Source organism: Ursus maritimus, unplaced genomic scaffold, assembly GCF_017311325.1.
Source record: "Ursus maritimus isolate PB19 unplaced genomic scaffold, ASM1731132v1 scaffold_33, whole genome shotgun sequence".
NCBI lineage: Eukaryota > Metazoa > Chordata > Mammalia > Carnivora > Ursidae > Ursus > Ursus maritimus.
In genome coordinates this window covers 16,789,785-16,817,687 of record NW_024425897.1, presented here as the reverse complement: position 1 = coordinate 16,817,687, position 27,903 = coordinate 16,789,785, and the positions used below count along the sequence as shown (strand labels likewise).

The 27,903-nt window shown below is 49.5% G+C and overlaps 1 protein-coding gene across 1 annotated transcript in view; it reads right to left on the bottom strand.

Moving 5' to 3' along the window:
* Window positions 1–1,741: 1,741 nt before the first annotated feature.
* Window positions 1,742–27,903, bottom strand: part of NOS1 (nitric oxide synthase 1) — a 78,020-nt gene continuing 51,858 nt past the window's right edge. Inside the window, exons 17-28 of the mRNA XM_040619415.1 lie at window positions 26,512–26,628; window positions 22,628–22,802; window positions 19,051–19,189; window positions 18,528–18,606; window positions 12,172–12,365; window positions 10,541–10,710; window positions 7,674–7,884; window positions 6,857–6,944; window positions 5,160–5,281; window positions 3,956–4,104; window positions 2,480–2,674; window positions 1,742–1,864 (exon numbers count right to left, since the gene is read on the bottom strand). Of these exons, the coding sequence (XP_040475349.1) occupies window positions 1,742–1,864; window positions 2,480–2,674; window positions 3,956–4,104; window positions 5,160–5,281; window positions 6,857–6,944; window positions 7,674–7,884; window positions 10,541–10,710; window positions 12,172–12,365; window positions 18,528–18,606; window positions 19,051–19,189; window positions 22,628–22,802; window positions 26,512–26,628 (1,762 nt within the window). The remainder of the gene's footprint in view (window positions 1,865–2,479; window positions 2,675–3,955; window positions 4,105–5,159; window positions 5,282–6,856; window positions 6,945–7,673; window positions 7,885–10,540; window positions 10,711–12,171; window positions 12,366–18,527; window positions 18,607–19,050; window positions 19,190–22,627; window positions 22,803–26,511; window positions 26,629–27,903) is intronic.

Genomic DNA, 27,903 nt, shown 5'->3' with positions numbered 1-27,903 from the left:
TTCCTGGGGGGGCTCCGCTGATACCAGAATCTAAATGCGACCAATTCTGTGAGCCCCTTTTCGATGGAGCCTCCCCCCTTAATCATCACACTTGCTTCTCCCTGCCCTTTGTAAGCAGGACAACGAGGGTGACTCCAAGTGTTTCAGGGACACGAGCACAGATAGAAATTATGGACGTGTGACGAACCAGGGGACAGTTCTTAGCACGGAGAGTCTACAGGCCACACGCTTGCACAGGCAAGAGGACAGACGGAGACCCAGGCCTGTCACATGCGTACACACACACACACCCCCACACACGACCAGGACGTCATCATAAAAAAGGAGAAGGGGGGCTTCAGCAGCAGAGACACTGGCTCAGAGACTCTCCTGATCGGTCCCTGCAGCCTCTCCGGGGGAACCCCAGAGCAACGGCCACGTTCCAGTGACGTCATGCACCGGTGACCTGCCCTTGTCGGGAAGAGACAGAGGGGAAACAGTTTTGTGAGAGCCACTGTGGATTATAAAGGCATCGCAGCAGGGCAACTCAAGGAGAAAACCCAAGAGGGCCAAGGAAACCACCGAGGGGCGAGGACCCAGAAGAGGAAAAACCACAGCGACAGGACGAGAGGGACAGCGGGGGCCACGCGGGGTCCCGGAGGGAAGGTTCAGCAGTGTCCACGNTTATAAAACCTGCAGCCGCCCCGCCGGGGCGCATGGGACGGCCCCCCTGCCATCCGTCTGGGCAAGAGGATCCAGTTAGGAGCTGAAAACCCTGTGGGAAGACACGGGGGGGGGAGGGAGTTAGTGCCACGGAGGCAAAGCTGTGCTGTTTCCTTACGGAGCGGCAGAGAAGCCACTGAGCTCTGGGCACAGGGGCCTCACTGACCCTCTCTCTGCAGGCTCTCCGCCTTGGACAGCACCTGACCCCTAGCTGGGGCTCGTCTTGAAAGATGGGATGACCTAACGAAGGGATGAATGAGTGCGTGCTCACCAACACAACAGGCCAGGAACGGGGACCACGGAAGGGGCTTTGTGACAGCCGAAGGAGTTGGAATCTTAAAGGCGGTAACGTGAGCCTACCGGACACCAAATAAGTTTTGTATGTACGGGGAAAAAATGAGGCTGTTTAAGAAATGGGGTGTCTTCCCTATGCTACTGAAAATGAGACCACCCAATTCCTACCTAACTTAAGGGGCCCACGGTGGTGGTTTGGAGGCACTCTGTGGCGGGCATGGCGTGAGCGGCATTACCATCGTGGTTGAGAGTTCCCAGCATTAAGAAGAGGTTTAACTAGTGAGATTCAATCCAGTTTTGTGGTGCCTCAGACTGTTTCCAGCAATTTCTAGAGGACTAGGAAGGTTGTCAAAATAATACCAATTGGGATCTGCGTGGATGAGAATGCCTTGGGCAGTTTAGGGGGTTGGGAGGTGGTCTAAATGCTGGGAGCAGTGGCTGGGAATACACCTTCCCAGAGGCTGGAGCCATCATTCCACTCGGGGGCGCCCTGGGCAGACGAAGCCGGGGTTCCCACACTTGGAGGGGCCTCAGAATTCCCTGGAGGGCTCCTTAAAAACATAAACCCCAGTTCTCACTCCAGAGTTTCAGTGTCAGCAGGTCTGGGGCGGCCTGGGAATTTGCATTTGCAACCCCTTCTCCACTGTGGGAGAGCCAAGGCAAATGAAGCCAGACACCCCCCCCCCCCAATCAGGACTGGGAAGAGAGGGTTCTGCCCACCCCTTGCCCCTGGGATGGAGCCAGCTTACTCGTCGGTGTCTTTTTTGCTCTCCTCAATGAAGGCAATGGATTCAGATCTAAGGCGGTTGGTCACTTCATATGTTCGCAGGGTGACCCCGAAAATATCCTCATGGTACCGGTTGTCATCCTGGGGAACAGGAACAGCCCTCAAATGCCAGCCAAAGGCAGGAGAGGGGCAGACATGCTGACACCCTGGAATGGAATGTCCCTAAAAAAGATGGGTCCTAAACAAACAGGATGTAACCCAGTGTCTCTTAGAGGACCTCTGGCCTCTCAGACTGTGCTTCACAAGACCCTGTGCCCTCCAGGGTGTGGGGTCTCAGCAGCCCAGGTGGCAAAGAACATTTCAGTTCACATCTGAACTGGCACTCCTTGGACAAACCTTTTTGTACAGTGCTCAACCTGCACAACTGCACAGGACAGTGCTGCAGCTTGGTTCTGGGGGCAGGAAGAATCGGTTTAGGATGGTTTCTATCCAGCTACCCAGTGGTCCACCCGCTTGTTATTTCCACCCACCACAGCCCCCACCTATGTTTAATACATGCACCTGCACACCCAGCACTCAGTTCTCCTCCTTCTGTCTCAACTATAGTTTGAGACCATGGATATCCTCTACCCCGAGCCATAAATGGGAAAATGGGAGCAGGCGGGGATGTCATCCTGGCTCCTGTAATCACTGAGACCGGTGGGGTGAGCAAGAGGAGACAGGAAGTGGATGCTGGAAAAGGGATCTGTCACTCACCCTCAGCCTGCTGATGAACACGCCCGCATCCTCTGCTGAGAGTTTCCCCTGCTGGGTCATGATGCGCTGGATGGCTTTGAGGACATCGGCGGCCATGGTGACGTCCCCGCAGACATAGATGTGGCCCCCTTGCTCCTTCAGGGCTCGGTACACCGGTTCTGCCAGCTGCTCCTGCAGGACGTCCTGCACGTACTTCTGCAGGGAGCAGGAAGACCCGTGAGAAGGTGCTGGGTCCTGGGCAGCAGCACACGACCCCCCCAGGAGAGCAGAGCCTGACACAGGCCACCCAGGGGAGCGGGAGGAGTGAGTAGAGAGGGAAGGCCGATCCGAGGGTATGTGAATGAGCTGCTCCTTGGGTTGGAGCTCAGCTGTGCTGAGGACCCTGGAGAGGGTCATGCGGAACACGCCCCAGAGCCATAACCTGGAGGAGCAGAGGGGGTCACCATCTACCTGCTCCCTGCCCAATGGCCAGCGGTCCCCCACGGGGAGTTAACACCTGTACTCTGCTAGGTGCGGGGTTCGTCCTATGCTGGGGAGCCAGAGAAGCCCCAGGGCAGACAGCAAGAGATGGGAGAGGCGAGGGGCTGTCAGCTTACGTCTGCACAAAGCCAGCTGCTGCAGGAAGAGCTGGAGTAGAAGGTGGGCCAAGAGAAAGTGGGGTGGGCACAGGGGTGGCCAATACAGCCTCCAGGGGATTTGCCTTCTTTGTTTGGGATGCCTTTCACCTGTCTAGGAAACTGCCCAGGGGTGAGGCGGACACGCAGATGGTTCGTCTTGGCACGGCTGTCCCGCTTGTAAAAACATCGATGTACTTCCGCACCAGCTATCAAACAGCCACTGCCCACCCTCCGAGTGTCCACCCCACCCCAGCTGTCCCAGCCCCTTTCCTAGGACCCCCTGGATCTCCCCAAGATCCAGTAGGAGCGCGCGCCAGTCCTGCGGCCTGCATCCACGCTGACCTGTAGCGCCTCTTGTGGACTGTTACGTGTTTTGTTTTGTTTTTTTAATTCATTTTTTCAAAATATTTTTATTTTGGTAAAATACACAAAACATTTCATGTACCATTTAACCATTTAAAAGTGAACAATTCGGGGGCATTTCGTGCACCGCTATCTTGTGCAACCGTCACTCTATCTGGTTCTAGAACTTATTCATCACCCTAAAAGGAAATTCTGTACCCACGAGCAGTCACTCCCCATTCCCCTGTCGCCACAGCCCCTGGTAACCTCAGATCTGCTGTCTCTACGGATCTGGCTGTTCTGGATATTTCACATAAGTGGCATCCTATGATATGGGCCGTTGAATGTTTTAAACCCATATTTTTATGCTCCTGCTTCCTGCAGTACAGAGCAATGTCCCGGAGGAGAATTCCGAATAGGTGAGGGGGTGTCTGGGGTTTGGGGTGCGCATGTGTGTACGAGCATGTGTGTGTGTGTTTGGGCTGGGGTGCGGGGCCTGTGCACGGGCCGGGGTTACCTTTGGTTTGTCTGGCTCCCGGGAGTAGGCCGTGTACAGTTCTCTGAAGACCCCCTTGTTCTTGGCCTGGAGCGTCTCCTCCCTGTAGATGTGGTCTATCTTGGATTGCCGGCACCCGAACACCAGGACCATGGGGCAGGGGCTCATCCCTGGGGGACCAGGAAGATCTCACGTCACTCACAGCTCTGATGCCCGATTTGGGGGGGAGGCTGGTGGTGTCAGGGGAGGGGTGCTGGGAACCTTTGTGCGTGCCACATGGATAGAGGCACACGAACACTGGCACAGGTGGGGTGTATGTACTGGCACACACGTACACCCATGTATACACACGCACCTGCACATACTGAGGGAAGTCGGTGAAGTGTGTTCAGGGTCTCAGTCCTTCCTTCTGCCCCCTGGCTACTTAGCAGCCCCCGCTACTGGGTCGTGCTGAGAGCCCTGTCTGTGCAGCCGCAGTACCTGGGTTCGAATCCCAGCTCTGTGCGATGATGAGCAATTTAACTTACTGCGTGTCCATTTCCACAGGTACAAAAATGGAAGTACTAGTAACATGTACCTCCTAGGGTTACTTCGAGACGTCACACATTAGAGCCCAGTGAATACACAGTGAATTCTTTATCAACGTGAGCTACTCCACCGGAATGACTGGTCCAAGGGGGTGGCTTTTTTTTTTTTTTAAGCTGTTTCTCTATCTTGTTCAAGGCTGTCCCTTGGCACCTACAACAGTGCCTGGCATTTATGAGATGCTCAACAAATCCCTGATTAATGCATGCCGCAACTATGGGTTTCTTCCTCTCCTCCCGAGGCTGATCTGTTGTGTGTCTCACACAGCAAAGTCTGCTCTTGAATAACAGCCTTTGGGACAATCCCATAAACGTACATATTTGGATAAGGCTTAATGTTTACTCTCTTAAGGCTGCTTGAAGTTTCAGATGGGTCCTACCTTAACAAAGAAATGTCTTCTGGGGATGGAATTTCAGACCCTAGGACAAGTTGTGTGCCAGATTTGTTGGGATAGGTCCTTTGAAGTATAACCATGAACCTCATCCATGGGTCAGGTCAGTACTAGGATCTCCCTGCCCTCCCCCAGGCAATGACGCGGTGGAGAGATAACTCCGACATTCCTCTGGGCGGCTGAGACACAGGCGGGTCCGCCCAGGTCCAGGTGGGGTGGACATCACCTGGCTGCTGAATTGTGACCCACCTTTGTGTTGGATATCAAATTGCCGCTGCTGCCAGAAGCTTCGGAAAGGGGCAATGCCAGTGCCTGGGCCAATGAGGATGCAGGGCACTTGGGGATTTCGGGGCAGGTGGAAGCTGGGTGCTCTGGACAAGAGAGAGAGAATCAGAAGGCTTGCTGTGCTCAAATTGGATCAAGGGTGGCTGGGCCTTGGGTAGACCAGGTGGCCTTCTTGGTGATACAGAGGGATTGCACTCTCCAGCTAGGGTCAGGTGCCCCTTATTGGAGTGGGAAGTCCTATAGATTTGGGGACATCCCAAAACAGGAGCACCTCAGGGTCTGGCTACCACTCCAATTCCCAGTTTTCCTCATTGCTGAGCTAAGCCACAACGGGCAGTGGGATCATTTTAACTCATGCTTTCGCGATCTCAGCACTACTGACATTTGGGGCTGCATACTTCTCGGCCACGGCGGGGTGGGGGTGGGGGTGGGGGTAGTCCTGTGCATTGTACGATATTCAGCAGCACCCTGGTCTCTACCTCCTAGATGCCAGGAGCACCCTCCAGCTGTGGCAAACCAAACTCTGGGCAGCCTTTGCCACGTGTGCCCTGAAAGGGAAAATCACCCCCTGCTGAGAACCACGGACTTAGCCGCCAGTGAGATCTCCTAAAATCAGGGAACAGACTTCAGTGTACAGAGAATCACCGGGTGGTGTTGAAAGTACAGATTCTTGGGCACTGCAGCAAGGCTGGGCTCAGGGTACTGTATTTTTGAAGCACCACCGGGGATTCCGATGCTTGCAGTAGGTGGACCTTTCTATGAACTCTCCACTCTCAACAGCTGAGAAAAATCACTGGTCAGGATTTCTGCACCTTCCCAGGTACAGAAGTCATTGGCTGACGAAGCAGGAACCTCCACTGGGCTTAAGAGCTCAGGTATAGCCCTCACTGTGAAAAATGTTTCAGTTGTATTTTTCATCTGATGGTGGTAAGACCACTTCCATGAAATCTACCCTCTTAACAAAAATTTTAAGTGCATGATACAGTACTGTTAATCGTAGGCAGAAAGGTCCTTTAAAATGGAGTTTGGGGGGCACCTGAGTGGCTCAGTCGGTTAAGCGTCTGACTTCAGCTCAGGGCGTGATCCTGGTGTTATGGGATCGAGCCCCACATCAGGCTGTCTGCTCAGTGGGGAGTCTGCTTCTCCCTCTTCCTCTGCCCCTCCCCCTGCTCATACTCTGTCTCAAATAAATAAATAAAATACTAAAAAAAACCCCCAAACAACTGGGGGTTTGGGAGGAACAGATCTGATTGATGGGAGGAGGGTTTGGACCTCCCCCATCTCCGAGACAGTGGGAACAGATAGCCTGGTAACAGCGGAGAGAATTTCCCCCAGTCTGCAGATTTCAGGAAAGCTGAATCTGCATTTGCTGGGTTGTCTACTGTAGCCCCAGTATCTCGTACAGTACATGCACTTGATAAATATTCATTGCATTGACCTGACTTTGATGGGGGGGCGGAGCCTGCTTAGCGGCTGGGCTGCTGGGTTGCCCGTCCCATGGTCCCATTTACTTAACAGCTTGGAGTGATACGGGGTTGATCTCGATTCTGTCTGACTCAGCCATTTCTCCAGAACCCTGGAGGCTGGTCCACTCAGCCCAACTCAGGGCATGAGTATGCAGGTTTGGGACAACTGCTCATTTCTCTTCATTTGCTACTTACCCTCTCACGAAACACGGGACCACTTCGTCAGCCTGTATCCGGTTGAGCCAGGAGGAGCACACACCGTGGTGAATTGGTCCTTCTCCATCTGGCAGAATAACCAAGGTGGTCTGGCGCGCCTACTGCCCCCAGGGTTCCCCATCACTGGCCTCCCTGCTCCCTCTAGAGCAGAAGCTCACAGCCCCATGCCAAGTTTCTGCCTTGGAATTCCCTGTCTGGATCCCTTCCTCTGAAGGGGAAGAGGGAATGGTATAGTTGGGGTGAGCTCCTGGCTGTGAAACTGCCCAGGGTTCCCATGGGTAAGGGTCGGTCAGATTCAGACCCTGCCTACTGAAAAGATCTCAGTCAATGCACTCTGGGTTGCTTTTTAGGATCCTGGTCTCGGAGGTCTCTCAGGCACCTTGCATTTTAATTTCTTTATCAAGGAGGGAAAATACGGGAGACAAACACTAGGGTATCTGACTGACCTACAACCAGGAGACTTCATGCACCAGAGGGCTCCCCCGCTCCAAGGGATAGGTGGGGGTGGCTTGATCCAATCGCTGCCTTCGTGGGAGGGGGAGGGATGAGGGGCTGAAGGCAGTAAAAAGGCTCTCGAGTTTTGGGAGTAGAGGAAGCTTTCAAGTGCACATCTTCCCTCCTTCCTGGTTCTGCACCGGTTTGGCTCTGCCTAAGGGGACAGTTTGCCTGCCCCGCTGCTTCCACCAGTTCCTGGCCTTGGGGTGGGTCTCCTCCCGGGAATTTGGGATTTGGCAGGCCTGCAGAGGCCCCTGGGGCAAAATGCAGACCCCGAGGCTCTCCCGGTGCCTCTGCCTACCTCGGGTGCGGTAGGAGACGATGGCCACGGTGAGGTGCACCTCGTCAGGGTACATGTCTGGGGAGGAGCTGATGGAATAGTAGCGGGGCTGCAGCAGGGACAGCTGGGTCAGGAGCAGGGTGGAGGGCATCTGGATGGACGGGAACTCCTCCAGCACCTCCACGATGGTGGGGTTCTTGCCCCATTTCCATTCCTCGTACTCCTGCAAACCCTGTGCCAAGGAGAGGGATGCAGATCTTGTACCCCGTTCTTGGTACACATTTCCAATGAGGGCATCAGAACGTCCAGGAAGAAGGTCAGGACTGATAAGGATACCTAACACTCACACAGTAATTACTCCGTGCCAGGTCTTAACTCTTACAATGACGTCATGAAATAAGTATGACTGTTGTCCCTATTTTATAGCAGGGGAAACTGACAAATACAGAGGCTCTTTGGCTTGGAGGCAGTGATTCTGGGTTTTGAATCTAGGTCAGGGGGTGGCAAACTTCTGCCCAAAAGGTCAATGTGGCTTACTACCTGTTTGTAGGAGTCATGAGCTAAGAGATGTTTTTACATGTTTAAATTGTTGGGGGGGGGGAGGATCAAAAGAAGCATACTATTTCATGACACAAGAATGTGATATGAAATTCGAATTTCTGTGCCCACAAATAAGATTTGATTGGAACCCCACCACATCGACTCACTTAGTACTGTCCATGCTGTTGGGCTATAATGGTGGAGTTTAATGGTTGTGATGCAGATCTCATGGGCCGTGAGCCTAAAATATTTACTACCAGGCTCTTTATGGACAAAGGTTGCTGACCCCTGCTTTAGGCAGTGTGGCCCCAGAATTTGGGTTCCTAACCATAATACGTCCTGCCATATGTAAAGGTCAACAGAGAAGCACCGTGGAGGGAGTCATGATTTGCTGGTATGGAATGCAGACCTGTGACCTGTGAGTTTGCAGGGCTGGAGATGCATCAGCAGAGAGCACAGGTCAAGTTCAAGAGGGTGAATGACAACCCCCGAGGAACAGATTAGGGTGTGGAGGACCACATGCAGGGGCTTGTGGACAGCAAAGCCCACCTGTTACCAGGGAACAGAGGAACTCTCTGGGGCTCTGGAGTTTTGTTTTCTTACATCTCAGAAGCTGCTCCCAGCAGTCCCTGATTGCTTACAGGAGGCTCAGATTTTGAGGAGTAAAGCGTAAGTGCACCATATAACAAAGCTTTCCTCCGTGGCCCTAGAGATCATCTTGCTTTATTGATAGGGCATGGTATCCTTGAGAATGTGCCTTGCAGACCTCCAGCCTCACTGACCTCGAGCTGCAGGGGTGCAATTAGCCAAGAGCTTCAGGAACTGCTCCCTGAAATGGCCATCGATGGGAAACAGACACAGATCACCCATGTTGGTCCTTCCTAAGGCTGTGGTTGTCGTTCCAGATGCTTCCATTCACACTTCCTTCCCTTGGAGTCAGACTTGTTGGATGGCTGATGGTCCTCCCAATCTTATCTCACTCTTGCCCATTTTTCCCTCACACAGTTGTTTCCCTTAATAAAAATCCTCGCTCATTTAATCCCACATTGGAGTTTGTGCTCTTTGGAAGAAACGGGCTAATATGTACAGTTTATCAAATTCTACTTGAAATCGTCCTGTGCAAACAGTGCAATCTCTGGTCCCTCTTCATAGTAGCCCCCCCCCACACCATTAATTAAAAATTTAAAGTTATACATATACACTGTGTACAAAGTTAAACAATTCTGCAAAGTTTATGATGAAAATTAATGCTCCACTTCTCCAATCTGTTTACGACTCCCAGAATTAACCACTTACAACTTTCTAAGTGTTCCTCTTCATGTTTGTTTTCTCATTTCTAAATATAGCCGATCCTCAAACAACATGGGTTTGAACTGTGCAGGTTCACTTATATTCAAATTGTTTTCGATCAATGTAATAGAGGACTGTAAATGAATTTTCTCTTCCTTATGATTTTCTTAACATTTTCTTTTCTCTAGCTACTTCATGGAAAGAATACAGTGTATAATACATAAAACATACAAAATATGTGTTCATCAACTGTTATCGGTAAGGCTTCTGGTCAACAGTAGGCTAACTTAATGGTTAAGTTTTTGGGGAGTCAAAAGTTATATGTGGATTTTCTACTGCACAGGGGGTCAGCACCCCAACCCCCATGTTGCTCAAGGGCCAGCTGTAATATACATTCTTTGAATTAGCCTCTTCCTGTCTGCCCATCATTCGTCCCTCTCCTAGACAGCAGAAGAAAGCTAAGCCATCCTTTGCTGGAGGCTTGCTTAGTGGGGAGGAGCCCCCACTGGGAGAAGTCTGGGTGGTCCTCCTGGGTAGGACTCTTACTGGGCAAGATTTTGCAGCAGCTTGGGGCAAGTGAGTCCTACCTAGGTTGCAAAGCAAGGATGGTAGAAATGTTTGATGCATTTTACCATCAGAAGGCCTCCTCTATCTTGCAAGTCCTACCAATAGCTCCTCTGTGTTGGGATAGACCTCTCTCTAAAACAGGGCACTGTGGGATCCTTCTCTATTTCTTTTCCTTCTAAGCATGGGCTCAGATGGAGCTAAAGGAAGCTCAAGGACTCCAAAGGGAGGAGGGACAAGAGTTCGAACACCAATTTCTACTAGGCCAGAGAACTCTGGCTACCCTCGTTCTGTCGGACCTTTGTTAGAATGAGGGGGGATGGTGAGGACAAGCCAAAATGGACTAGCCAATATGGCGACCATCCGCAAACTAAAAATCTGCAACCCTTGCTCCACACTGCCACCTGCTGGACAACTGTTGTAAGAGCTCTATAACTCTCCACTGACTAGGAGGTAAAAGATGCCCTTCGGATTGTAGGAGGCCAGGGACCCACCCTGCTGAGGACCAGCAGACGCTGCTTCTCTTTCTCGCTGGTGGCCAGGGAGGCAAACTGCTGCAGCTGCAGTGGCGTTGGCGGCGTGGTGATGTCCAGGTAATACTTGAAGGCCTGGAAGATGGTGCAGGGCGGGAGGCGGTGCTCATCTGTCCAGTTACTGATAACTCCTATGGAGGTACAATGGAGGTGAGGGGTGGGTGGGGGAAGGCGAGCCTGAGCTCCAAGGGCTTGGGTCCAAGTCAGGAAGGCCAGATTTGCTCCTGGGGCAGAGGACGGGGCCGGGTGAGCCAAGCAATCCCTTGGCTTGCCACCTTCCATGTCCCACGTCTAGACCCAGGGTTCTGGGGACCATGTGATCACCTCATGTGTGCAAGGAGCATATCCAAAATCCATTGAGCAAATTAGTTCAAAAATGAAAAAGTAATATTAAAATAGCATGAGGCAGTCCGTCCTCTGGCATTCTGTGCAGTGAGCCCCCCACTGAGCACAAGCTAGGAGTCTATTTTGGCTTTGTCTACCCTCTTATGGTGTTGGCCTCTCAAACCTCTAATGGGATTCCAGCGTTTAAAATGACAAACATGCCTAACACTTTGCTAGCACTTTCTATACGCCAAGTGCTATTCTCAACACTTTATATTATTAACTCACTTAGTCCTCACGACAACCCTAGGTGGTGGGTGCTATTATTATTCCCATTTTGCAACTGAGAAAAAGGGAAGCACAGAGAGGTCAAGGAATTTGCCCAAGGTCACACAGCTCCTAAGTGTGAAATCAGGGAGGTCTGCCCCAGACCTCGTTCTAACCACTATGCTGTACTGCTTCTGTGTAATTTTCCATCGGATATAGCCCTAAACACAGCGTCTACTTTACCAGGGACTCAACCCAACGTAAAAAGTGCTGCTCCAACATGAAGAACTGGCTGGGTTGGATTTATTAAGATAAAGTGTTGTCTCTCCAAAGTGGTATTTCCTGAAGGACTTCCAGTCGGGCTTTGACCACGTGCTATTTTCACATTCTGCTCTGAGCGTACACTCTAGCTCCTTTGTAAAGGTGATATGTCACCATATCCCGGGCTGTCTGTCAGGTAGGGTCACCATGATTCCTGGTATCTGAGCCCTGAGCTCACCTGTGCCTCCTGAAATGAAGCCCTGAGACCCATTTGCCCTTAAAAGTTCTTCAACGGGAAGGTCAAGGGTGGTCACTGAAACAGACTGGAACCTGATCTAATGATGGTTTGACCTTGAGTCCGCCATCGAGCTGCATGTGGCGCCTCTTGATTTTAAGAGGAGGGAGGGGTACACGTCAGCTGCTGTTTACTTGGTGGGCAGTGAGGCGGGGTGATCAAGGCAGGCAGAAGCCCCTTCCCCCAAGGAGAAGCTATGGATGTCCTAGCATCACCGACATTGGCTCAGTCATTTGGGCCAAGGTGGTTCGGCCACGAGAAAGGAGGAGTCTTCCGTCTCATAAGCTGCAGGTGATGGAGACCCACCCTCCCACCCGGATTGGTGACTGGGAAGAAGGATGGGTCTCCTCTTCCCCAGGCACCCACTGCCTCTGGGACTCCCTGGAGAAGGGGAGGGCTCTGGAGAGGGGCCAGGTGGGGGGCCCCCTCCCTGCCACGTAGTTACCCAAAGCCGTGTTCCGCTCCTCCAGCAGCTCCACCTTCACCAGCTGGTTGACCGGGGGTGCGTCCTCCAGCCGCTCGATCAGGGCGTTCACGAGGTCCTCGCGGTTGCCTGGGAAGACGCCCAGGTGGTCCCCAGGCTGGTACTGGAGCTCCTGATTCCCGTTGGTGTGGAGACGCACGAAGATGGTTGATCGGCTGGAGGGAAAGGGGGGGAACAATCAGATACGTCACCAGCGACTGCACCCTTTTTTGTTCCTTTGTCTCTTCCATGGCTGCGAGCCCCCCCTTTCATTCTCCGTGGGGCCCATGCCAATGAGACCTCGGCACCCACTGTTCCAACCACGTCTTTTAGCAGGTCACCCATGAGCTCCTCAGTGCAAACCCAAGGCCAAGTTCCGAGCACTCATCTTGCTCACGGAACCAGTACCGGACGTGGCTGCTCTTTCCTCCTTCTCAACTCCCTTCTCCTCGGTTCTAGCACCCCACACTCTCCCGATCTTCTCTCCTTTGGCGGTTCCTTCTCATCTCCCCAGACTCTGGACATTAGAGCCCCTCAGGGTTCAGTCCTCAGATTCCTTGCTTTTCTATCTTCCCAAACTTGCCTTTCTCCATAGCACTTACCAGCATCTGCCCTCTTGTGGAGTTTACATCATCGTGTGGTTTGTGGTCTGCCCTCCCCTGCCTACTGCCCCTCCCTCCCCCCAGCCTCCAGGACAACATAAACTCCAGAGAACAAGGAACCTGTCTGTTTTGTCCATTGCTCTATTCCTGGCAAATAGGACAGTCACAGCACATAGCTGGTACACAAGAAATATTTATTGGCTGAAGGAACCTCAGACTCCCAGGGTTAACTGGTTGCCAGAACAGACTCTAGTCTCAATACCAACCGGGGTTGTCCCAGGAATCACGACCCCATTGGAGCCAAGGCAGTGGAGTCCCCAGTCTGTGTCATGCCATCTCTCCTGGGAATCCCAGCTCTGCCCCCCCCTTTTAAGTGTGTGTGTGTGTGTGTGTGTGTGTGTAGGGGGCTCCTCATATTATCACAAAAGAGAAATACATTTGGTCTCGGTTGTGCACAAATCCACCAATATACATTTGAGAGATCTAAGGAGAAAACGCACAGAGAGACTGATTTATGTCCTGCCAGATCATCCCCTTTTCCATTGGTTTTTGTATTTTAAGGGCAGGAGGCTCATGCTAAGGGAAGGCTTCAAGAATGAATTGTCAGACTATGATCATTCTGGTCCATTAGAAGGTTTTAGTACAGACCTATTGCTTTACACAATACCTGAGAACTTGGGGGCTGATTACACTTTGGTAAATCAGATCCTTTGTCCTCTTTGGGTTCCGTAGGCATTTCAGATCTGCTTTTCTTCATTGCCAACTGGTTCTCGGTAGAGACACTTCATATTCAACATGAAGTTTCTACATTCTCCATGGTATGTAAATCAACACTTGAATAGATCAATGGAACTCGCTATATAAAGGAGTTTTCTGGCACACCCAAGAACCCTTTTGTGCTGCAAATAGCCACCAGTATTAAAAATAGTTGTGCTGGCACATTTACTTTTTTGCAAGTATTTTCTCGAAGCAAGGCACCCCTGTCCTTCAGAGGGTGGGGGAAATTGGTGGCTGAGACTGTGAATGGTGGTGTCAGGGTCTGGGGTCCCATTCTCCTTTCCTGGACAGATTTTGCTGTCTCGAGCACTGATCTTGTCAATTATACAGACTTGCACGACTGATTCTGCTCTGAGCTCCTACGGATTCCTGGTTCCTGGAGAGCAAAGACACCATCACCCCCTGCCAACACCAGGGTTGGAATTAAGAGGCTGACAGCCAGCAGGGGGCGCTGTGGGGCTGCCAATTTCGGAGCCTCCCGCGCCAACCACAGGAAGCCTTTGAAAGGCCCCCAAATCAATTCCCACTTTCTCCCAGATCATCACGATTTCTTTCAGAAGTATATTTGCCTCTGTTCTGGCCGGTACAAAATAGAAATGCGGAGGACCCGAACTTGCTGAGCTGGCTTGCGCTCACAGCCATTTCCCCCAAGTCCTCTTGAACGTGACATAAGGTGGTCAGGCAGACAAGGGGCAGGAATGGGGAGGCAGCTGGCAGGTTAGCTAGGTGGCCCAGGCTCAGCCCATGCTGGGAATTTAACCAAGGGGACGTTGCAAGCTTCTGAGAACCGCAGCGCTGTATGGCTCTGTAGCCTCAGGGCACCCTGATGGGCTGGTCTTTGAAGCTTTGTGGGGGAAGCAGATTCCCCCCAACCCTCTCTTGGTAGCACTAACCTGGAAAGCAGTTGTCTTAAATCTCAGTTCTGCTGGGGGTTTGTAAGTATAGGATTTTGTAAGCTTTTTTTTTTTTTTTTAAGCTTGGGACACATATGGGCCATTGAGAAGTATAGGGGGAGGGGAGAAAGGGCAGAAAGGGCAGTGTGGGAAGGTAGTAGTCATTGGGGCCCCTCCATCCCCTCCTCCAGATTCCAGAAGCATAGCACATACACACACAGACATAAACACACACACGCATGTACGCTTGGCAGCGGTTCAATGACAGGTTCACAGATGAAACAACAGTCTGCTAACGTCCAGCATTAAATGGGAAAAAAATAGCTAATGTTTATTCTTTAATGAAAAGAATAAACATTGTAAGTTTCATTCATTCAGCAAATATGTATGGAGTGACAGGCACTGTTCTAGGCCCTGGTGAGATAGTGGTGGGTCTGGGGTTCCATTCTCATTGAGTGTCCGATTCTCATTGAGAAGCAACTTAAAAAGGTCTCAGAGCAGTTGGTGATGTGGATGGGTGCGTGGTGATGGGCTGGGGGCAGCAGGCTGAGTGAGTGATCATCAGATAGGATGGTCAGGGAGGCTGCCGTGGTGATGTGACATTTGAGCAGAGACCTGAACAATGAGAAAAAGGGGACATGCAAAGATCTGTTTGGGAAGAGTGTCTGCATGTGCAAAGGCCCTGGGGTAGGAACAGGTATGGCATATTTGGAGAAAGGAAAGAAGGCTGAAGTGTTTGGAGAGTGGTCAACACAGATGTAGGGGGCAGGGGAGGGAAATCAGAATGCTGGGCAGAGGCCAGATCACGAGGCCTTCATCATGACCTGTCATGGCAAGAAGTTTGGAGGCCTCCTCAATCCAGTGGGAAGCCACTGGAGGGTGTAAAGTTGTGGAATGACAGGATTCAATTTACATTTTTCCAAGATTGGTCTGGCTGCTGTTTGGAAATGGATCTTTGAGAGAAAAGCCAAGAAACAAGGAGACAAGTTAGGGTCTATTGTAGCCACTCATACATCGATGAACATGGCTTTGCTGAAGGTGGCAGCTGTACGTCTGAGATGAAGCTGAAGGTCAAATCCCAGAGGACCAGCTGAGGGCCGGACGAGCAGGGTAAGGGAGGGAGAGGAGGCAAGGAAGATGCTGGAGTTTTTGGCTTAAGCCAAATGTTGATGTTCTCTGTTGAAACAGGGAAGGCTGGAGAGAAGCAATTTCATCCAAGGAGTGATGAGAACCAAGAGCTCCCCTACCAAGAACTACCCATTGTAATATCCCGCCACTCTCCACGATGGCCCAGCACTGAGGCCCCCTTCTGCACCTCTGATCTGCCAGCCTCTGCCTAGATGTCCCTCCTCTGTTCTCATTCCCTTTCTAAAGCCTACCCTGCACTTCTCCTCCTCCTTCGGACATGTAGGACTTATGATCACCGCACCCATTACTGCTCCATTACCCTCCTTTCTGTATTGTTTGCTAATGAGGGTACCTAGAAAATGTATTTCCTGGCCAGACAGTAACTGTGGTCACTTTTCTCTTTAGATGTGCAAGGATCACCCCCAGAAGGCTGTTTACTTCCTCTTATGCACTTTGCTTGCAATTAAGGGTCTGGGGGGCAGGGAGTAATTTGTAATATCTCGCTTATGGACTCCTGGCCCAAACAGCCTGACTTTGCGCCAACTTGGGCAGGGGAAATGGGAGAGAGTATCATGCTTTTCTTTTTACTCGATTATCCCTTAAAACAAACCAACAACTTATAAAACTGGCGATAGCAGTAAGCCTGAAAATAGGTCATGCTCTAGAGTGTGCTTCTAAAGAGAGAGATACCTACATGCAATTTGATCCTTTTTGTGTTAATTCACGACTGATTTTAATAGTAGGTTCTAGTCCCAACCTTGCTGAAATAGTCTCTTCTAAGTCACTCAGCATAGAGTCAGCTGCCCTGTCCAGAGGTGAGTGGGGGTTATTCTGGGACTTTGGTCCAACTTAGCATCAGAATATTTGCAAAGGACCTTGCTTTTTATGTACCAGGGTTTAGGGAGTAATTTTTGTGATTTGGTCTTTCACAGTTTGTTGCTAAAGGAAATTTCCAGTGGATTCTTAGTCTCTTCTCTTCCATGCTACTGAAGTCATCCCTTGCCACGGGGCAGAAATGGGAAGTAAGCGTGCGTATTTCAAACACAAGGTCCCTCTCTGTATCAGAGATCTCTATGCTCCGAATGTTGCATTTAACTAATTATTCAAAGGGATTCATTTCCCAACCCATTTCTTTAATGTTTGAGGATCTAAGAGAGTACATGAGAGCTTGGGGGCTTCATCCTGCTGATTATCAGCGGTCTGAAGGCCACGTAGAAAGCATGCATACTAAATTTGCACGTGTTTGAAGCTGGGACGGATAAGGGAAGGTATCATGTGTGAGTCGCTTCTTGCACCTCGTCCTTAATGCAGCAGCCTTGCAACGCTCTGGAGGACACCTGGGTAGCCATTCGGCATGCTGACTTTGGAGGTGGAGACCCGAGTCTATGTGACCTTGAAAAAGTCACTTGCATTATCTACTTATCACTTTTCATATTTAAAACATCGATGATGGGGCGCCTGGGTGGCTCAGTCAGTTGAGCATCCGACTCTTGATTTCAGCTCAGGTCATGGTTGTGGGATTGAGTCCCGCGTCTGGCTCCACACTCAGTGGGGAGTCTGCTTGAGATTCTCTCTCTCCCTCTCCTTCTGCCCCTCCCTGCCTAAAATAAATAAATAAATCTTTAGAAAAATAAAAAAACAAAAACCAAAAAACGTCGATGATAATAGTACTGACTTCCTGGGCTGGTCAAGAGTTCTGGGAGATCCTGCACAGAGAGGACTCAAGACAGGGCTTGGCACACAGAAAGCACTAGAGAAATGTCAGCAAATCTGTACAGCCACCGTTCCCATTCTGCATCAGGAGACAGGGGCTCGGAGGGCCTGAGTGACTGGCCCACGGTCACACGGCTGGTGTGCAGCGGAGCTGGGGTCAGAACCCAGGGCTGTCCAGCTCGTGAGCCTACTCTTTGGACTGAAGAATCAAGATTTCAAAAGATCGGCATGGGCTGTAACCAGAAAGTGAAAAAAGATGCCATGCCTTAGGGATCAACGCAAAGGACTTCATTAAGGCCAAAAATCTTATTTACAGAAGTCGAGGGATGGACAGACCTGGCTCACTCCCTTTGAAAACAGCAGCAAGGGTGTAAGCTTTAATGGGAGAGCGGCATGGGCGCAGGACAAAGCCCGCGATCTTGGGTGGCGTAAGTGTGTCCTGCTCAGGTCGGGGGGTGGCTATCATGGCCCCAGGGCACGCGGCAGGTGTGCCACGTCCTCCGCTGTGCTGTGACTGGGTTTGAGAATGACCTTGCCGGCAGGACAGAGTGTGTCCTTTTACTAAAGTGAAAGGCTTGGGAAACGGGGTCTTAGGAAGCACGGTTTGAAGGAATCAAAACCCAGGAGAGACTGGCCAATGTCCGTGGCTATTAGCAGGTCTCTCATCTGGAAGAACGGAGTTTGTTTTGGGTGTCACCAGCGTATAACTGAGATCGGTGTGGAGTGCTGAGAAGATGCCCTTCGGTTATAGCAATAGAAGATAATTTCTAACAATTAGGACTTTGAAACACAGAGTGGGCTGTTTGGTGAGGTAATGAACCTCCCATCATCCCAAAGGAATTTAAGCAGCATCTGGGTAGCCAGTTTTCGGGACTCTAGAGAAGAATTACCCCCAAGGAGGAAGTGTTCTCTGACTAGTACGCTGTGGTACAACGGACATTCAGCAGTCCACAAGGGTGTGCTCTGTATTAAAAATGCCTCATGAATCCTTTCCCTTTCTGCTCTCCACGATGATCACCGGCATGGCCTCTCCCGCTCCCTCTAGGTCGGAGCTTGGCAAAGGGAAAGCGGGAAACCTCGATGTTACAAAGCAGTAAGCGGATCTCAGTGGCACTTGGGATGGTCGAGGGAAGCCAGTCCTCCGCGTCAACCAGGGCTCCTCCCTGATTGTGGGGGGCATCTGGAGCACGAGTGGGGAACCGCCAGCCAACCAAGGGGTTCCTACCTGGATTTAGGGCTCTGAAGGTTCTGACGGCTGAGGAGTCGAGCGGCTGAGACCCGCTTTTTGTGGACAGTGGACAGACCTGCGGTGAGAACAACAACAGTCTCCCTGAGCTGGGGTTAAACCATGGTCAGTACAAAGCCTCCAGCTTCTCCTGACCCTCTCTTCACGCGTCTACTGTCCTCTGGAGTGAAGTGAAGAGATGAAAGAAAAGACACAGGGTGGGTGGGGGGGGCTGTGGATAATGCAGAAGCAAGAGCAAATCTGGTGGAGCTGAGCTGAGAAGAAGAGTTTCAGGGTAACGCACCACCCCGTTGGAGGGAGAGACGTCCAGGCACAGGGCGACTGGGTGTGGGGCGCTGGCAGTGTATTTGTTTTCAGAGGATTGCACTCAAGACAGACGGAAGCCATGACACCCAGCTTCTCTCAGCACCTTTCAGTGTGTGGGGGGGGACACTCTGTCTTGCCTCCCCCCTCCCCCCTCCCACTGTCCTGCATGCCTCTCCAGGAGGGTGGTGAGAGGTACCTTGCGTAAGTTCTGGAGCTTCGGCCATGTAGGTGAGGCGGAATTTGTTCCTCTTCCAGCTGCGGTCATTGCTGATGAGGGAGTTGTTGGCCTTCTCGATGTTGACGTCATCTCCCACACAGAACACATCACAGGCTGCCTGTGGCACACGCAGGGCTCTCAGTGACCTCCCAGTCATGGCATGTATCCATCCATCCATCCATCCATCCATCCACCCATCCATCCATCCATCCATCCATCCATCCATCCATCCATCCATTTGTCTATTCATCCCTCCATCCCTCCACCTACCTGCCCTCCTTCCCTTCTCCCCTCCCTTTCTTTCTTCCTTCCTTCCTTCCATCCATCTGTCCATCCATCCATCTACCCACCCTTCCTTCCTTCCCTCCCTGCTCGCTCCTTCCTTCCTTCCTTCCTTCCTTCCTTCCTTCCTTCCTTCCCTTCCTTCCCTTCCTCCCCTTCCTCCTTCCCTTCCTTCTGTCCATCCATCCCACCATCCCTCCATCTAAACCTTCCTTCCTTCCACTCACCCACCCATCCACCCATCTGTCCATCCCACCACCAACCTGCAAGCCACTCATCCATCCATCTATCCACTAATCCATCCTATATTTTTTGAATGCTTTGATATGCTGGACATATCATATTTACTAATTAATGACTTTAGCATTTAACCTCTATTTAATATGTAACTTTTATGTCATTTATTCCTGAAACCAATATTTGTAGAGGCCTAACATTAAGCAAGAAAATAAACACCTTGGGGCACCTGGGTGGCTCAGCCGGTTAAGTGTCTGCCTTTGGTTCACATCACGATCTCAGGGTCCTGGGATCAAGCTCCGCATCAGGCTCTGTGCTCAGCAGGGGAGTCTGCTTCTCCCTCTCCCTCCACCCCACCCCTCGCTCATGCTCACTCTCTCTCTCAAATAAATAAAACCGGGGAGACTGTTGTTGTTCTCAAATAAATAACATCAATAAATAAAATCAGTCAGTTAAGCGTCTGCCTCCGGCTCGGGTCATGATCCCAGGGTCCTGGGACTGAGCCTCATGTCAGGCTCCCTGCTCAGCAGGGAGTCTGCTTCTCCCTCTCCCTCTGCCCCTCTCCCCTGCTTGTGATCTTTCTCGAGCACATTCTCTCTCTCAAATAAAAATCTTTAAAAAAATAAACTAAATCTTAAAAAAGAAAATAAACACCTTAGAACTTCCTCTCCATCCTCCTCTAAAAATTTAAACACTTACATTAAAAGCAGAACATATTGAATGTTTGAACACCTGCCTATGAATTTTGCTTTTTTTCTATTTCTTTCTTTCTTTTCCCCCCCAAGGTCAATCAATTCTCTGACTTCAGTAATCCTAAAAATTACCATTTGGAACTCAGGTTTTTGGGATAAAAGCCATGGATAATTTAAGAGTGTTTTTATTTTTGTTTTTTTAGAGAGAGAGCATATGAGCAAGGTGGGGAGGGGCAGAGGGACAGGGAGAGAGAGAATCTTAAGCAGACTCTGTGCTGAGCATAGAGCCTGATGTGGGGTCAATCCCATGACCCTGAGATCATGACCTGAGGCAAAACCGAGAGTCGGATGCTTAACTGACTGAGCCACCCAGGTGCCCCAATTCAAGAGGTTTTTCAGGGTAGTTTTAACCATTTTTGGCCTTGTGTTGATTTTCAGACAATCTAAACATCCATCAACTGATGGATGGATAAACAAAATATGACATATACATACAGCAGAATAGTATTGGGCTGTAAAAAGCAATGAAGTACTGATATATATACTACAATGGGGATGAACCTTAAACACGTGAAATGAGCCAGGTTCAAAAGATCACACACTATCTGATCTCATTCACATGAAATGTCCAGAAGAGGCAAATCTACGGAGACAGAAACCAATGAGTGGTTGCCAGGACTGGGTGTTTGGTGGGAGAATGGCAGGGTACAGCTAAAGGATACAGTGCCTTGTGACAGACCCCGCTTCTGGAGTGCTCCATCAAAGTGGGCTGACTGAAGTCAAGAACCATAGTGGTCTCAAGGTAACAAAAGCTAAGTTATCACAATGTTCCTTGTCTAGGAAGAAATGCAGAAACAGGCTTATGGACACAGCCTCCCCGCACAGATACCCAGAAAGCTCAGGGGCCTCAGTTTCCCCTTTTCCTCCCTATCTGCATCAGCATGCCAGATGGAAAGTGCAAATGACTGACAGGACATTGCATGGATCCTTTCTCCTGTGGCTGCTGGACAGAATGCATTTTGGGGTGGAGGGAGGAGGAGGGTCGGCATTCATGGTTTTTTGCTTTTCCCAGGATGGCCAACTGAATCACGCCCCACACGCAGATAGGAGGCCATTATTCATTATTCTCCTGTGACCTCATGTCTAGAATTGCACTGTCCAAAGGATGTTCTATCACGATGAGAATGTTCTGTGCTGTCTCCTGGGGTGGCTACTGAGTACATGAAATATGCAGCCAAGGAATGGGATCTTTAAATAGAATCTATTTAATATAGATAGTAAATAGAATTAAAAATCTAATTAAAAATGATTACAATTTTATACATTCATTATGGTATATAAAATACATATGTAATTATTTTATGTGGGATAAATATATTTATGCAATTATGTCGTATATAATATTTCTGTCATAATATACACTATACTATATTATAGATATTTTAATTATTTCTATGCATATATATATATAGACACTTTTCATGCAACATACAATTCATCATTTTAAAATGTACAATTTCACGGTTTTTAGTGTGTTGAGAGAGTCCTGCAACCCCCACTGCTATCCAGTTCTGGAACATTCTCATCCTCCCAGAAGAAGACCTATACCCGTTAGCAATCATTTCCATTTTCCATTTCTCCAGACCCCTGGCAACCATGAATCTGATCTCTGTATGGATTTGCCTGTCCTGGACATTTCCTATGAATGGAAGCATAGACCTTTTGTGCCTGGCCTCTTTCACTCTGCAGGTTTGTGAGGCTTATCCATGGTATAGCAGGTGTTAGTGCTTCATTCTTGTCTTGGCTGAATCATATTGCATTGTCTAGACACACCGTACTCACTTAGCCATTCAGCCTGTTGAATGTTCATTTACATTGACATTTAAATAGCACACGGGGCTAGCGGCTGCTGTATTGGTCAGCGAAGATCTAGCACAAGAGGGAGAAGCTTGTCCAAGTAGACAAATTGGAAACCTGAGCTCCAGGGCAAGGCACGCCCCCTGGTGTGGCTAACCAACTTAATGTTTTCGGTCTACTTGTCTACCAAATGTGCGGGAGGGACAGATTCTTCCCAGCTCTGAAATCCCAAGACTACAATTTTTTTAATAGACTCACTCCCTACCCATAATGCAGGGGGTTAGATTCTGGGTGGAGAATGTGTGTTTTAAGTTCACCCAAACTCATCTGAGTTGTTGAAACCTGTATCCTGGTTGGATACATGCGGGAAATACTGGGGGTTCTCTCAAGTTTCTTCTATTTCTGATGGTGTAGGAACTCCGTCTTTGGAGATCTTGGGGGGGTGTGTGTGACTTCCCCTTAGGTCTGAGATCTGGGCTGGTGGTTACCTTGAAGACCTTCTTGGCCCAGGTCCTGAAAGCCTCTTCCTGCCCACACAGCTCATCCCCTTCCCTCATCTTTAGGATCCTCTCTCCTCCCAGCTCCTCCAGGAGGGTGTCCACAGCATGTCCAAAGGCACAGAAGTGCGGGTAAGCACGGGAGCCAAGGCCAAACACAGAGAACCTGCCAAGGAGACAACAAAAGGTCCGTGTTAGGGGACTGTGGGGCGTGAGGAGGTGTCTGGTGTTATGGACTCTATGTCCCTCCACCAAATTCATATGTTGAAACCCTAACCCCAATGTGGCTGAATTTGGAGATGGGGCCTTTAAGGTGGTAACTGAGGTTAAATGGTGTCATAAGGTTGGGCCCTAGTCCAATAGGACCAGTGTCCTTAGAAAAAGAGGAAGAGACACCAATAACACTCTCTCACTCTGACAGTGCAGAGAGGAGAGGCCATGTGAGGGCACAGCTAGAAGGCGGCCATCTGCAAGCCAGGAGGAGAGGCCTCACCAGAAACCAATCCTACTGGCACCTTGATCTTGGACTTCCAGCCTCTAGAACTGTGAGAAAATAAGTATCTGTTGTTGGAAGCCACCCACTCTGGTATTTTGTATGGCAGCCTGAGCAGACTAAGACATCTGGTTATCTCTAGAAGGACCATGTTTATTTAGCCCATGGTGGTCAGATAGTCCTGAGCTCACCTGGAGAAGATCATTTTAAAATGTGGGAGCCCTTGGGGCCTGTCTCCTTTCCTTCTGGTCTCTGTTAGGTATGAACATCCTCAGGAGATCATTCCCAGTGGTCCCTAGGAGGCTGAGTTAGGGATAGCGATGACCCAGAGCCATTGGCTTGTTGCCTCTGTGTCCCTTTCTAAGCCAGAGAAATTAGTCTACTTTTTGGGGAAGGCTTGAATTCTATCACGGACACAACCAGATGAGTTTTAAGTACAAAGATAATGAAAATCATCATACAACAGTCCTCAGGGACCTGTATTAACGAGGGGATCAGAAGAACTTGTCATTAACACATCAAATGTTCCCTGTATGTTAACTAACTGGAATTAAAAACAAAAAAAACCCACATCAAATGTTGGTGGATAAACAGGTTCTTCTAAAAGGGGATGAAAGATTTATAAATATGCTGACTCCACACCTTGCACTATGAAATTAATTTGCTTTGCAAACCCTTTTTGCCTAGATAACACCAAGAAAACGTGGGCATTTGAATCAGTGGGGGTCAAGTTAATGAGATTTTCCTCTCTGTTAAAGTGGGCTGCCTTGACTTGAGGATGAGAAGGGAAGGGCTCTGTCTCAGATCGACACTTTTGCTAGTTCACTGTCCTACAGACACTTTATGTCACACTTCCAGGGCTCAGTCCTGGCTGTGGGTCTCGACCTCACTGGGACTGGAGCAACAGGTTGGTAAGTGAGACAGGAACATCACGCCCCACTTCTTTCCTGGGTCAGAGTTTTCTGCCGTAGACTGTCATCTCAGACAAGCCCAGGCATGGAGCTGTGTAAGCTATTCCATGCTGGCTCTGGTTCTGCCTCTGAATCTCTTTGTTTAGGATGAAGGGGCCCAGTTGGCCAAAGATTGAGATGGGGAACACAGGGGAGGTGGGGGAAGCTGGGAAGGGACTCCCATTCTCTCTGTCATTGGAGAATGCACTTGAGATAGATCTAGGCATCTCATAGATCAAGTGAGGGTTAGCAGAGGTTAACATCTGGTCCTTGGAAACCTACACCCATGCTTCCCCACGGAGCTTCTTCTCCTTTCCTGCCCTTCTTTCCTCTGGGCTTATAGAGCCTTTCCAAGGAAAGTATGGGGGATTAGGCAGTGTTTCCCCCATCACTTCTTCACCTGTGATCTTCCTAGAGCTGGATTTCTCACCTTTTCCTCCAAGGATGGTGGTGTGACAGGTTGGAGAGCTGGTAAACCAGGAGTGGACTGGTTGGAGGGGGCTGGGAAGGAGCACTTCCACCCCAAGCTATGCCCCTTAGCTTCAGCCCAATGGAGATTGGAAATTCCTAGCACCAGTCATGACTTGACTTGTGGTTACAGAGCTGCTCCTCAAACACACTGTATTTATGTTCATGGAATCTGGCGTACGTGACTTCCACTAATACTATTGTTTCCTTATTCCTGCTGTTTAGCTTGCTTTTAATTTCACTAGCTTATCAAATCCACTTGTATTCACTAACAGATGGCTCAGGTGATTCATTCATTAGTATGTTTTCTGGTTCACCTGAAGACCCACTTACTTCCTAGACTCAACATCTTCACCACCATCGTCACCTCATGATTTCCAACTTCCTATCGTAAGCCTCCAAACCAGGAACTGGCACACTTCTCATACATGGGGCCAGAGAGTAAATATTTTTAGGTTTCTAGGCCAAGAAGCAAAATTGAATCTATTATGTAGATACTTACATAACAGACAGAAAACGAATTCCTGCACATTTTTGTTGACAAAATAAAAATTTTTTAAAATTATTATTACAGTTATTGAAGTTATTGAATGTTTTAGTACTATGTCTACGTATGAGGATAGAATTCCTTTTTTGGGGAGGGGGTAGCGTTTTGCTTAATTGGCATTCAATGGTAATGTTTCCTATCATCAAGTGAATTGCAAATGTTCAACTAGAAAAACCATTCCCAGCTCATGGGTTGTGCAAGAGTACACAGTGGCCAGGCTGAATGCACCTGCAGGCTGTAGCCTGCCAATACCTACCCTAAGCCATGACAGATTTAATACGGAAAAAATGGGTCTGGCTGTCAAAGCACAAAACTGACGTTCAATGTCAAGCTAAACCAATGCGCTGATGTCAAGGCCCACAGAATGAATAATGCCAAGGGTGACGCTAATATGAATTATGCACGTTGTGTGATAATGATGTGTCAGTGTCGGTTCATTCACTGTACAAAGGCGCCACTCTGGATAGAGATGGTGGGGCAGGGGGAGGCTGTTTTTGTTGGGGGTGGGGAAGGGAGTATAAGGGAAATCTCTGTATCTTCCTCCCAGTTTTGCTGGGAACCTAAAACTGTTCTAAAAAAAAAAAAGTCTATTAAAAAGGGCACCGCTGGACAGAAAACTTCGATATCTAGGACCCCTGTGATGTGAGGCATCTACCAAGCATTGCTGTGAGCAGATAACGAGAAGGTCTGGTTGGCAAAGGTCAGGAAGATTGGTGGCCAGGCCAGGATACTCGGCTTACGTGAGCCTTGTGTTGACTAACATCGGCAAAACCAAGGATGTGACATCCAGTTTTCTTTCTTTCTAAGTGCTCATTGAATTGAATTCACAACTGTTGAAATACAAAATATCTGTCCATGTCCTACCTAAAATAATCTTGTGGTGTGTGACCACTATACTTTGGTAAACATGGGTTGGGCCAATATTTTTTGAATCTGACTGCACATTAGAGTCACTTGGGCCCAATTCTAGATCAATTACATCAGAATTTCTGGAAATGGGGCTTGGTTACTGGCACATTGCCAACGTCGCCAGATGATTTTGATGTGCATCCAGGGTTGAGAGCTGCTGGGGCATGGTGGGGTGTCTCCAGAAGCTTCTATTAGGTGTAAAACATATCACCAGGAAGGGTAGCTCATTGAGTGATTTCTAGGGATTAACATCTTTCAGCACACATGATGTGCTGATGATGGGGTGAGATTTGGGCAATGGAGCTCTGAGAGTATATAGGAAGAGGTCACAGGAGAGCCCAGCTAGTGTGCTTTGACAGGCCTGGGGGAGTCCCCAGACAATAAGAGTGCCGCCGGTTATTCAAGAGGTGGATGGGAGTAGAAGGGAGACCCACTAACAAAGAGCTCACTTTGTAACTGAATCCAGTTCACCGAGATGTCTTCTCTGATGCCCTCGGCCCTTGCTCACCTCACATTTGCCAGGGGTCCAGCACTCTCAAAGTTGTCTCTGAGGTCTGGCCCATCGCCCGACGATTTATGGGAGTCAGAATACGAGGAAACGCTATTGAATCGGACCTTGTAGCTCCTGCCAAAACACAAGAAAGCCCATGAGCTCTGGCTTGGAACCCCCTCTCGAGGTCAACACCCCAAAGGATCTTCAAATGACCAGTCCTGTTTCTAGGACCTTCTCTTGCATGTTGAGACCATAGCGCTTCTATGGACTCTTCCAGAACGGATCAACTTACCTTCATCCACCACGATGATAGCTAGCCATCTGCATATGACACCACTTGTCTTTAAAAGGTTTCTGACAACACTTGACTCAGGGATCTTGAGAGCAAGATGGTCAAAATGATTTAATGGTCAAAAAGTCACGAATAGTACAGACCATCCCCTAACCATTAGACCATACTTCCTTGCTTCCCAAATTATAATGAGCATGAAAATCATCCTGGGATGCTGTTAAAGGGCAGATTCTTTTTTTTTTTTTTTTAAGATTTTATTTGTTTATATGACAGAGAGAGAGACAGCCAGCAAGAAAGGGAACACAAGCAGGGGGAGTGGGAGAGGAAGAAGCAGGCTCCCAGCGGCAGAGCCCGATGCGGGGCTTGATCCCAGAATGCCGGGATCACGCCCCAAGCTGAAGGCAGACGCTTAATGACTGAGCCACCCAGGCGCCCCTAAAGGGCAGATTCTGATTCAGCAGATTTGGGCAGGGCCTGAGGTTCGGGATTTCTAAGAAGTACCCAAGAGATGCCGATGCTGCCGGTCCCCAGTCCTCACTCTGAGCAGCCAGGAACTAACTTGTGTTGTTCTCTAGGGTAGCTCTGTGTATCTATTGACACGTAAAGTTACATGGATTCAAAAGAAACACAGTTAAGGGGCGCCTGGGTAGCGCAGTCGTTAAAGTGTCTGCCTTCGGCTCAGGGCGTGATCCCGGTGTTCCGGGATCGAGTCCCACATCGGGCTCCTCCGCTGGGAGCCTGCTTCTTCCTCTCTCACTCCCCTGCTGTGTTCCCTCTCTCGCTGGCTGTCTCTCTGTCACATAAATAAATAAAATCTTTAAAAAAAAAAAAAAAAGAAACACAGTTAAAAATTCTGTGCCTCACTCGTACTAGCCACGGGTCAAGTGCTCAGGAGCCACATGTGGCTAGTGACTGCCATATTGGATAGCACAGCTACAGGCCATTTACACCACCCTAGAAAGTTCTATTGGATTGTGCTGGACAAATCCCATTCAATACTCTCTTTCCATTAAGTTATGGACCTTAGACATTTCAAGGGGCTGTCACATTTCCCATTTTAAGGAAATCGTGGAAAATGTTCGGCACTGAGACATGGCACGAAAAGAGATTGAATC